The sequence below is a fragment of the Giraffa tippelskirchi genome, chromosome 1 (assembly GCF_054371585.1).
Source record: "Giraffa tippelskirchi isolate mGirTip1 chromosome 1, T2T-mGirTip1v1.2.pri, whole genome shotgun sequence".
Lineage (NCBI taxonomy): Eukaryota > Metazoa > Chordata > Mammalia > Artiodactyla > Giraffidae > Giraffa > Giraffa tippelskirchi.
Window position 1 is genome coordinate 194,494,422 of NC_137275.1, and position 12,552 is coordinate 194,506,973.

At 44.7% G+C, this 12,552-nt stretch overlaps 1 protein-coding gene across 13 annotated transcripts in view; it reads left to right on the top strand.

The window, feature by feature from the left end:
• Positions 1–215: 215 nt before the first annotated feature.
• The window catches only part of NTRK2 (neurotrophic receptor tyrosine kinase 2), a 386,793-nt gene continuing 374,456 nt past the window's right edge, over positions 216–12,552 (top strand). For 9 of the 13 annotated variants that reach the window (XR_014062590.1, XM_081521570.1, XM_081521594.1 and 6 more), the window contains exons 1-2: positions 216–347; positions 831–1,404. Coding sequence is in view for 12 of the 13 variants with exons in the window: in XM_081521570.1 (XP_081377696.1) it covers positions 1,193–1,404 (212 nt within the window). In the remaining variant the exon portion in view is untranslated. Of the gene's footprint in view, positions 424–830; positions 1,405–2,569; positions 2,798–12,552 lie in introns of those variants that run through there. The other 4 variants (XM_081521581.1, XM_081521654.1, XM_081521676.1 and 1 more) reach the window with 2 other exon arrangements.

The following is a 12,552-nucleotide window of genomic DNA, read 5'->3' on the forward strand; positions in this document are numbered from 1 at the left end:
CAGTGGCACCGATGCCTCCCTCCTCCCCGCTCGCCCCCAGATTCCCCTCCCCTCCCTGTTGCTTTTGTCTGGAGGGTGTTATGGGTTTGTGTGTGTATGAGCGTGTGTGTTTTTGGATTTCAGACTAATTTTCTGGAGTTTCTGCCCCTGCTCTGCGTCAGCCCTCACGTCACTTCGCCAGCAGTAGCAGAGGCGGCGGCGGCGGCGGCGGCGGCGGCGGCTCCCGGAATTAGGTTGGAGCAGGAGCCTCGCTTGCTGCTTCGCTCGAGCTTTTCGAGCTCCGTGCCCAGCGGCAGGAGGAGCCTGGACCCAGGCGCCGCCGGCGGGCGGTAGGCGCCGGAGCCGGGGTGAGCAGCGCGGATAGTGACCTCCGTCGTCTCGGCCCTCACTGTCCCCCTTGGGGTGGCCGCGGCGGCTCCCCAGGTGGGACGCGCCGCGCCACCTGCCCGCGCCCCCTGCGCCCAGGGGCCGTGGCGGATTCTGCAGCATCATTCGGGGGCCCCGTGGCGGAACCAGCGTCCTCGGCAGTCTCCGCGCCTCCCTTTAAGGAGTCCTATCGCTGGCCGGTGCCATGGGATCCTGTCCCTTGCCCCATTTTCCCCTCCTTCAGCCTTAGGCACCGGGAGAGAGTGGGCACACTGGTGCCCCGCGGCGTCAGTGCCATCGAGGGGCAAGTTTATTTCTGGGGCCAGCCGGAGCTGGGCACTCATCTATCCACAGTATCCCGGCTGGGCTCGCGGTGGGGGTGACGCGAGCGCGGAGGGAGAGTACCCCAATTAGTGGCGTATGGGGTCTTGAGCTCAGCCTTACGCGTATCTGTTTGTCCTCAGCCCCGAGGTGCGTCCCGGATCGCAGCGCGCGTCTAGCCAGAAGCCTGAGCCCCAGAGCATCCCGGGAGCGCCGCGGGCCGGTGCTCGGCTCGCTGGGCCATGCAGCGGCGGCCGCCGCGGAGCTCCGAGCGGCGGTAGCGCCCCCTGTGAGAAGGCCCGAGATGCCCCTGCCACTGTGAACGGTGCCGCCCGACAGGACACGCTCAGCCCCTGACACGCTCGGTTCTGCGCGTCTGAGACCAGCCCCGAGAGGAGAGAGCGGTGAGCGCGGCAAAGGCCACTCGGCGCGGGCAGGGGAGACCGGCCGGGACAGCTCAGCGACACGCACTTAGGCTGACTCGGGCTGGCACTGGTGGCTAGGAATGTCGTCCTGGACCAGGTGGCATGGACCCGCCATGGCGCGGCTCTGGGGCTTCTGCTGGCTGATTATGGGCTTCTGGAGGGCCGCTCTTGCTTGTCCCACATCCTGCAAGTGCAGTGCCTCTCGGATCTGGTGCGGCGATCCTTCTCCTGGCATCGTGGCATTTCCCAGGCTGGAGTCTACCAGTGCAGATCCCGAGAACATCACCGAAATGTGAGTTCCTGGTCCTTTTCCTTCTTCATCCTCTCCTTGCCTCTAGGGCTAGGCTGGCCAGGCGGGTCCCTCCTGGGCATGAATGTTGTCTCAAGTCTGGGGAGAAGTCAGAGAAGAGGTGCAGGGCTGGGCCGTGTGTCAGTTACCTGTTTCACTGCCTTGGTGCTGTTAACACTGGGAGAAGTGTGACAGTTTAAAACGTTCTAAATAATAGATGTCTATTATATAGTATTCTTATACACTTTATATTTCAAAGCCCTGCTGGGTGTGCTTTAGTCTTTCCATATGCAATAACTTAAGTTTTGGACATTTTTGTTTCATGAGGTTCTCTGTGTATATTGGGTTAGGAGCAGTTCCAGTAATAGTTCTGAGAAAGGAGTTTAAAATATGTAACTTTTGAAAATCTGCTGAAGGAAGTTAGAGTGTCTCCCCCTTAGCTTCTTTCTCTGAGAGTTGGAGTTCACCAATTTCCTTTTTCATTTTATACATCAGATTTTGCATAGGAGATTGCATCCAGAGATGGCCTTGAAAATAATCTGTAAGAGGAGAAGTTCTGAGTGTTGAAATGCACTGGCTCAAAAGAGAAAATGTGATCCTTGGAAGCCTAAAAGCCTGGTCTGATTTAATTTGGACTTGACTTCCCAGAGATAGAATTTTGAAATCATTTGGATGATGATAATTGCCCATTGAATAGTTCCCCAGGAGGAGGTTGGATGATAAAGCAGCATGGAATACTCTGATGAATTCTGTCTTCACCCTGCGACCCCTATGTCCCTGGAAGTGCTTGAGTGTGTCCTGGTTCATTGGAGAAGCAGAATTGTGTATTTCTGTCCTTGTCTGATGCGTTGTGACAAATCTGTTACCAGCTAGGGGCTCACCAGTCCTTTCTCTAGCATTCCCCTGTTCCCTCTATTAGAGATTCCCCCAGCCAGAAACTTTGCCCTTTTATATGTTTCATTAACATGAGATTTTATTCATCCATAAAAAGGATTGTAAGGTAAAGTTTCTCCCGGTTTACTTGAGGCTGTTGACACCACGATAGGCAGCGTTGAACGTAGGGCTTGGGCTGTGGCCTTCCGGTTGGCGAGTGCGCATGCATCTCCCCCCGCCCCCCCATGGATAACACACACCCTGGTTATGCCAACGTTGTTGACCGAGACAACCTGTTTTTCAACGTAAGTAAGAGACCTTCCCAGCCTCTGCTGTTTGTCCTGTTGGGGATGCTCTTGTTAGAGGGCTCAGGCAGAAGGAAATGACAACAGAACAGAGGAAAATGTGCTGGCCCAGCAGTGCTGAGATGTGCCGGGAGCAGCCAGCTGTCAGGCTGGATCCAGGATGCTCAGATGGCAATCCTTTTGGCAAGAAGAGCAGCAGGCAGAGCTGGAGAGGAAGGGTGGGTAGGGTCCCGACCGCGCCGACCCTGGCTTGGGCTGGTAGAGGCTCGCCAGGCTGGTCAGAGTGTCTGTGGCCTTTTGTCAGGATTTGTGTCTTTTTCATGAGATGGGGTGTCAGTAGTCAAATGGAGGAAGCCATGTGGAATTCAGAGCCCTTCAGACTATTTTGAGACCACCAGGAGTGCCTGAAAACAGTTAGATGTTGTTTTCTTTTGTGATTGTTTTAAAATTCTGTATTAGGTGCTAGATAGATAATGAAGGAGGAAACATAGGGCTAATTATTATTTTTTCAGTTTGGTATTTTTAAGGCCGTAATTGGAGGAAAACTCTCCTTAAAAAATATTATTTTACGCCTGAGTGGTCTTAGCTGCCTGACAGATATGAAATTATTAATAACAGATTTGAGTAGAGTTTTCCTATATCAGTTCTCACAATTGTTGTTGTTTCCTTTTATCTGATGGCAGGTTCCTATTTTCAGGCTTACTTTTTTTTTTTTTTTACATTTACTAAAGCATTTGTCACAGTTATTCATCTAATAATGGTAATCATAATTCCTAATTTCTACTCATTTTCTTCTTCTGATTTGAAAATCCATTGAGATTCAGGGAATGGAGAGGTGTTTAAGCTCAGTGTACAGGAATGGGGAATTAGTTTAGAAAACAGGAGTCAAGCTGATAGAGGTGAGCTCTGAGAAAAAGTACTTTTCTCTGCTCATTCCCTCAGCTTTATTTGAGCCTCGTCAGTTTATGCCCCAGTGTCTTTATCTGTAAAATGTATTGAAATCTGTGTTTGGAAAGCACTCATATAATTATTTTGAATTCTGCTGCTTTGATATCAAAATGACATCAGTGGTTGGGCTTGTTTCACTCTCATCCTTATATGACACCATCTGTGCTCTCTTTCTTACATATTAATATTTGCTTGAATAGCTTTTCAGTTCTTGGCCAGTGGATACCAGCTACAGTTGGAACCAAATTACACTTTCTTTTTTCTTTTTTTTTACTTTGTTATTAGACCCAATGGTATTCCTAAAATAACCTGTTTTAAAGTTCTAGTTTAATGAAGTTTAGCTGAAATTATATGTTTCTGTTTTTTAAAAGTAGGACTAATGTAGCTAAATAAAGTGTGATTAGAACTTGTTGAAACAGTTTACTATATCATTTAAAAATAGTAAATCCCATAATGTCTATATGTTGGGGAAATTGCCTGGAGAATCCACATGGACAGAAGAGCCTGGCGGGCTACAGTCCATGGGGTTGCAAAGAGTCGGACACGACTGAGTGGCTAAGCACGCAGGGGAAAAGTCACAATCACTGTGCCTTTTAAGGTTCAGAGAGAAGCCATGGTAGAATATTTTTAAAATATATCTATAGACTAATTAAGGGAGAGGATTTTATTTTTTGATTCTACATGCATGTTTTAAGCCATGCTGACATTTCATTTTCAGAGTCCTTGTTTGAACCTGTTTTATTAAAAATCTTCCCTTCACAGTATCTGTCTCATATTCTTTACCCACTGATGTGACCTATGTCTAGGTCTATGTCCATCACACCTGCCTAACATCACACTGCCAAAATGTGCCAGCTTCTGTTATTTGGAGGTGATTATCCCAAAGCGGTGCTAAGTTAAATTTACAAACAATACTACTGTCACATATAAACAGGATGCAAGAGTAAAGTCTGTTGTTGGAGTTATGTAATCAGCCATTTAAGTTTCAGAATGTGTCAAAATGCTTTGCAAAAGACACGCTCTGTCTCACCCAGTGGTAAGAGATACGGTTCAAAGATAAAATAGGTCATGGATCTTTAAAAATCGTGGTTAGAAACACATGACATAAAATCTGCCTACCACGTTAACCATTTTTAACGTACTGTTCAGAAATGTTAAGTGTATTCACATGGCTGTGAAAGGGCATGGATTTTTACATTTCCCATATTTTATGAAGACCAGCAGTGACTTTTTATTTCTAAATTTCTTTGGTGACATTCGCTGATTTGGGATTGATATTTGGAGACCAATCTAATATTTTTCCTCTTAGTACAACCTAAATAGGATTTATAGCTTCTGCTGCTCAAGCCTCTGTGTGCAATTCATTGTTGGCTTGGTTAAGCAATTGTAATGTCATGTCATTAATACATTAATTTTGGCTCTCTCACCTGCGTAAGCTTTTCCACTGCTGCAGTTAATTGTACTAAAAAATTCTGGCATTTAGAAGGATTCAAAGGCATCAGATTTTATCACTCTGATATTTACTTCTCAGCCCCTCCATTGGGAGTTCTAGAACCTTGAATTGTGCTTTACATGCATTTAAGAACTACAGCCTAAGTTTTGATTGTGGTTGTATAAACCAGATTGGACTTGTTAATAAATTAGGCGGTCTTATTACATCATTCATTATTCAATAAAACTTGCAAACGAGTTAAAAACACTCTTTCTTCCTAGTGAAGGCATTCACACAATTCAGCTCAGCACAGCCATTTGAAATCTCAGTTTCATACCTTCTATCTCTACACTGAGGAAGTTTTTATTACATTGGATAAAACAATTGAAAGGCCCTGTGACCTTCTGACCCTACTTTCTTCCACCTCTCCCTCTCCATCACCTCTCATTAACTATACAGGAAAATGTGTTTGATTATTTTTCTTCTCTGAGAAGTGATATTTCCTTATGGGAATTCAGAGCACTAGAGTTTAGCGAAGAGCCTGGGTTATATATTATTGCAAGCAAGTAATGGGAAATTAAGATGATGTGGTCATAGCTCCCCAGCTCTGTGTTTAGTTTTGTTTAAGATCTTTCACTGTTTCTATCCCATAAACCTCTGTTTGTGTTATTTCAGTATTCCCTTGTAAAGACATTTTCTAAGTCAAAAAGTTGGCTGAACAGCTGAGAGTTGAGGTCTCTTTCTCCCCAGGAACATTCTGCATGATTGCTTTGACTATCTCTAGGTCGTAAGGTATAAAACCTAGACTTTTTCTTTAGCTGGGGAAAGGGAATTTAACTTTTCTTTTTCTACGCTTTGTTTCTTCTTATTATTCTTTTTAAAAAATCTTTGGTACCAAGCAGGTGCCTCCAGTTTTAACTCATTGTTCATCCTGCCTGTTATGAAAAGAAACAATATCAAGCCATTATTGAATATTATACCCTGACATTATCCATCCAACTAACTTTACTGCTTATCTAGAGAGATTCTTGTAGGTTCAAAGCAGTAGGGTAGAATGTAGCACTGAACCTGCTGCTCCTTATAGCAATGCCAATTTTAGATTTTACTTATTGTTTACAAATCAGTTGGGTGATTTAGGGGAGAGGTTATTTAGACAGGGCAATTTTTTCCCTCATTTGGTGTATGTAAGAGAAAGAAAGGGATAGAAAAAAAAATCTGAACCTTGAGTTATTAATAGTTGATTGATCATTTTCATAATCTATTTGTTCTAAGTTTTAAAAACATAAATCCCACCCCCAGGTGGCAGAGATCTGAGCCCTGCAGTGGCCTGATAATTTTAGCTTAATATTTGATTTCTGATTGATCTCTATTAAAAGAGGAAAAGAGCCCACATAATCAGGATGCCTTCTAACCATTTGCTTTGCTCTCTGGGCTGTCCAAAGGACTGTGAAGTGGTAAATATTGATCTCAGAGATGAAGGAGTGAATGAATGCTTGTGGTTGTTATAAACCTGGGGAGAAAAATAATACATAGGTACTAAGCTTCCATATTTCAACTCCCCGCTCTGCCCATGTTGCAGAAAGCTAGAATTACGTGATCTGGAAGCAGCTCCTTAATGTTTTTGGGTCTGAGCTTGTCAGATGTAAACCGAGGGCTTTGCACCCTGTACCCTGATTCTGAAGCTCCGCAAGGCTTCAGTTGTTGATAAAGTCCAGTTTATACATAGCTCTGAAGTAAGGAGTGGTGCTTAGAGCCCGGCAGTGAGAGAATCTGAGGACCTTCCATGTCATTATGTCCTGTGTGCATGTTTTCAGCCTCTGCTCTGAATTCTCCAAGCCATCCATGTCTTTTTAAATCATTAAAAAATAATTTTTTATTGGAATATAGTTGATTTACAATGCTGTGTTAGTTTCAGGTGTACAGCAAAGTGAATCTGTTATATACATATATATATCACAAATAGATGGGGAAACAGTGGAAACAGTGACAGACTTTATTTTGGGGGGCTCCAAAATCACTGCAGATGGTGACTGCAGCCATGAAATTAAAAAGACGCTTACTCCTTGGAAGGAAAGTTATGACCAACCTAGACAGCATATTAAACAGCAGAGACATTACTTTACTGACAAAGGTCCATCTAGTCAAGGCTATGGTTTTTCCAGTAGTCAGGTATGGATGTGAGAGTTGGACTATAAAGAAAGCTGAGCACAGAAGAATGGATGCTTTTGAACTGTGGTGTTGGAGAAGACTCTTGAGAGTCCCCTGGACTGCAGGGAGATCCAACCAGTCATCCTAAAGGAAATCAGTCCTGAATTTTCATTGGAAGGACTGATGTTGAAGCTGAAACTCCAATACTTTGGCCACCTGATGTGAAGAACTGACTCATTTGAAAAGACCCTGATGCTGGGAAAGATTGAAGGCGGGAGGAGAAGGGGACAACAGAGGATGAGATGGTTGGATGGCGTCACTGACTCAATGGACATGAGTTTGGGTAAACTCCGGGAGTTGGTGATGGACAGGGAGGCCTGGTGTGCTGCTGTCCATGGGGTCGCAAAGAGTCGGACACGACTGAGTGACTGAACTGAACTGAACTGATGTATGTATGATATGCCCATATTTTTTTTAGATTCTTTTCCCATATAGGTCATTACAGAGTACATCCATGTCTTTTTAAATGTGAGATAATAAGAAGACTGGTGGCATGTTAGTGCTGGGCTGATGAGTCCAAGTTCACAGGGTCACTTAAAATCAAGATCAAGGAAGGAGAAGGGGCCTTAGAAATGCTCTGCTTCAACCCCCCTTGCATGAATGAGGGGCAGAGAAGAGAGTTGCTTTTATGGCCATGGTACATTAAAGACATCATGGGGTCTAGAAGCTTCCTGCTAGCATCCAAATGTGGTGCCAAAACCTTCCCTCTAGGGGGCCTCCCCTCTGTTCTGTTTCCTTGGACTGAACCTGACTCCAGCCCACCATTTAGAAGCATCAGAGATGTGCAGACAAGTTTCGTCTGGCTAAGTCTATGGGAACCCGTCTCTACTGGAGACAGAGCAGTTAAAAGTTCATGAACTACTGGTCACAAAGCAATAGCCTGATCTTTGCATGCAAACATATATTTTTTTGTTTACTTTACTGTGAGTGTGGTTGTTTGTTTTAATTTTAACTTTTCCCCTTCTCTAACACTTTCACAAAAGCCAGGCTGCAGAGAAAGGCCTTCATGAGTTGGCTGCCATGAAACACGCTGACCTTGCACCTGCTGGACCATCCAGGCAGGTTAGGATTGGAGTGAGGGCAGAGCAGACAGAGCATAATGCAGGCCGCTGCCCCAGAGTCTTTGCCACAGTCAGGGGTGGTTATATAGGTGGAGGAACCCATAGCCTTGTATATAAAGTCTGTCTTAGCTCCTATGAAAGCCCTGTGGCCAGAGAGTACTATTCTTTCCAGCCTTCTCTTTGCCTCTGCCTTCTCATGGCCACAAGATGGATAGCTGAGCCAGTGAGCAAGCTTAAGAGTTGTTGACTCCCATTCGGAATTCATTCTGCTACCATTTTGTACGTTGTACACGGCCTGTGCTAAGCCTTTTCTAGTACAAGCACACTTCTGAGACACACCTCTGGTTTTACACAGGGCTTCTCCCCAAGGGTCCTGGAGAGCACTTTACAGACATCTGCTTATTTAGGTTTAAAACCTCGCTCTGAAGTAGGTGGGAAGGTCCTGACAGCCTCAGAGGGACTGTCAGGTTGATTGGCTTGCCCGGGGTTCTCTGGTCAAGCTGAGCGTAATTCAGGAAAGAATTTTATGCAGAGTCTTGCTTAGGGCTTTGTCTGCTCAGACCCACCTGTTCAGATTTGGCCTTGAGAGTACAGGCAATTTTAGGAGAACTGTAGTTATTCAGATAAATTTTCACAAGTTAAACAGCACAGCAGTGGGAAGGAGGGGGATTGAGGCTTCATCTTGTATCTTTCTCTTCTACCATCATCTTCTCCTTTGTAATCTGTTGTACTCCTAAGAGGTAAATTATTTGTGTGCCCTGGAGAATATAGTATCTTCTAGTATAGAATAAAAATTTTGATAACCATACATCATTTAGAATCCCTCTTTTTATTGCAAAAAATGACCTATTATTGCCCACCCTTTCCTATGATCTTCATATTCCAATAATTTCCTGAACAGACCAGACACACACACCTTAGAATTCTATTTGTGTGTACAGTGTGTCTATGAATATATAAATATAGGTATAAAACTCTACTAGGTGTGATCCTTTCAGACTTAAGTATCTTGACTTGTAAAATTTTTTCTAACAAAATTTACTTCTTTAAACGATCTAGACATTTTGGGGATTTAATTGACACACAATGTTGTATTAGTTTCAGGCCTACATGATTATTCACTATCTGTATATATTACAAAGTGATTACCTTAATAAATCTACTTAACATCTATCACCCCAAGTGTATGTGTGTGTGTGTGTGTGCGTGCAAGTCTCTCAGTTGTATTCTGCTCTTTGTGACCCCATGGACTATATACCCCGCCAGGTTCCTCTGTCCATGCAACTTTTCAGGTAGGAATATCGGGGTGGGTTGCGATTTCCTACTCCAGGGGATCTTTCCGACCCAGGTGTCTAACCTGAGTCTTTTGCGGCTCCCACATTGGCAGACAGATTCTTTACCACCACACCACCTCGGAAGTCCCATCACCGCACATAGTTAGCATATTTTTTTTTTTCCTGTGATGAGAATTTTAAATCTACTATTTTAGCAACTTTCAAAAATATACTACAGTATTGACTGTAGTCACCGTGCTGTACATTATACCCCCACTCACGCTTTTAATTTTGTTTTACTCATTCTGCATTTCTCTCAACGAGGACCTGACAGAAGGTCTTCTCTAGGTGAAATCTGTGAGCTTCAGAGCAGTGACTCTGAGCTGGGTTAGCCGACCCAGCTACTCAGAAACCCATGTGTCTGTCCTCTTTGATCAGTTCTCAACAGAAACAAAAAAATATTACCGGTGAGGTATTTTCGAACAGTTCTACAATAGTGTTATTTAAACCAAAAGACATTAGAATTTTGATTTTCGACCTCTGAAATACGGTGCCGTTTAAGAAGGTGGGCTCTTGTGAACTCTAATCTTTGCCAAAAAAGTTGCTTCTATCTCATGTGCCCTGGAGTCCCCTGCTGTGAAGTGGCAGAGGGGTCTGGGCCTGAATCCTCTGACTGTGGCTCACAGTGGGGACAGTTAGCTTCCTTTCTTCGGCCTTGGCGCACTTGTCTTGGAATGTGTGTGCAGGCCTGGGAACTGAGGTGGGCAGAGAGCTTGACACGATGGCTGCTGAGTTCTCTGGAAAGCCAGAGAAAACCCATCCAATACAAACCACACACCCTTTTTGGTGTGCTTTCAGCCTTACTTCACAGCCCCTCTGCTAAGTGAGTAGTAAAGAACCACCTGCCGATGCAGAAGACATAAGAGACGTGAGTTCATTCCCTGGGTTGGGAAGATCCCCTGGAGAAGGGCATGGCAACCAAGTCCAGTATTCTTGCCTGGAGAATACCATGGACAGAGGAACCTGGCAGGATACAGTCCATAGGGTCACAAAGAGTCAGACACGACTGAAGCAACTTAGCACGTGCACAGCCTCGTATTGTCCTTGCCCTCCTGGGTTTGGCCTTTTCCCTTTGTGACCCTTCAGTCTCCTTCTTCTGTTCTTGGTCATGATTTTTATTCCTGTCCATGCTGCCCACAACATACAGGCACACACATGCTCAGGCAGATGGTTGGCTGCAAAGCCCCTTTCATGGACAGTGAAGAAGTCTTGGATTGCAGAACCCGTGGATCAACCACCATGGTTCCAACTAGAACTGGCCTGCCAAGGTCAACTCAGAGAGGCAGCAGCATAAAGGACCCTGGGTAACTGATGGGGAGATGGGAGTTGGGGTTCAAGTCCACACTCTCATAGTTTCAGAACTCAGGATCCTGGATGAACCATTTAATGTCATCAGCCAGTTCCCTAATCCTGAAACTGAAGGTTGGGATTAGCTGGATGCTAATCTCTAGAAAGTTCTGTGATTCTGAGTCAGGCAGCCACAGGCACCAGTCTTTCCTTTCCTCTTTTGGAATTCACCCTTGCCTCCTCCCCAGGCCTAACCCAGAGCTTGTTCCAGGTCTCTAGGTATCTTAAGCAACAGGGTCCTATCTGTGAGTTTCTCTAGGTTCACCACTTTGATTCAGGTTAGATGGCTTTGCAGGTTACCTTCTCCCTGCCAGCCTGTGTGGCAGTGCTCCCAAGGTTTCCCATCCATTGAAACAGCTATTTCCCACCCCCTCCTCGAGGTCAGTTTTTTTAACATGCACTGTCTACCTGCACTTTTAGGCAACTGTATCAGCTAATCCACCTGTTTACATCGAGCTACCATGTGTGTGTGTTCTGACCTTTTCAGTCTACTCTTGGTCCCTTCTGTGGTTGCTGCTCCAGAAGGATCTCTAATTGGCTTTCTTTTTTGCCAGTCTTCACTTTCCGTGACTCCCTAAGCAGGAGCTTGCCTGAAATCAACTTTCATCTTTCTGCTTCCACCAAGTTTCATTTTCCTCCTGGTCGGAATAGTTTACCACATGCTTCCTGATCGTCATGCGGGCTGCCTGTCATCTAAGTCAAACTTCATGCAAACATTAGTTCAGTTCAACTAGTGTTTATTGAGAACACTGGTGATGCTACAGACAAATTAGGTACTTTACTGAGGCAAGAAGCCTCTGAGTAGCTTATACACAGTGGGAGAGAGAGAGAGATCTAATTTTAATATAATGTGATAAGGACGGTCAGTGCACATGAGGCTAAAACCTACATTTACGTGGTGATTGTTTTCAGTTTCAGCCAGACATGGGACCAATTACAAAGAGTGTTTCCTCCCAAATGTGCATACTTTTCATTGTTAATAGTGAGAGGCGTGGACATGTAGACTGGATGTGAGCAATCTGCACAACAGACAACAGCCCAGCTGAGTTTGGTTATTTTTTCTCTGTCAATATTGTGATGTTCTTGTGGCTTTACCCACTTATATCCATATGAACAAACTGCCTGTATCTGAAACCAACCTTTCCCTTCCAGTACACAGGAAGGGCAGGAGTGTCTTTGGCTAAAACTAATCACTCCCCCTCTATGACAGATCCCATCCCCTTTAACTTTTCTCTGTTGATGACTTGCCCTCTCTTGTCTGAATTTTCAATCTCTTCCTCTTGTCAGTGTCAGAATTTAAGCAGGACTGGGTCCCTTCCATCTTAGAAAAATTTTCCTTTAGCTCTGTCCCCTTCTTCTCCTTCCAGGTCCCTTTAATCTAGGCCCTTTCCTCTCTTTCTTTGACTCTTGATCTTAGAAGACTGGTCTGCATTTTGTCTATTTCCTCCCCTCTGAATCCAATCTCAATCCACTGCTTTATCAAACTTGCTCTCCACTGCATCCCAAAGACCTTCATAGAACTAATCAAAGGCAAATTTCTCTGCCCTTCTCTTATTTGCTTCTTAGCAGAACTTGGCCTCATTTCTCACTCCCTCCTGAAGCACTCTTTTTCTTTGGCCTTAGTGTCAATGAGGTTTTCTCAT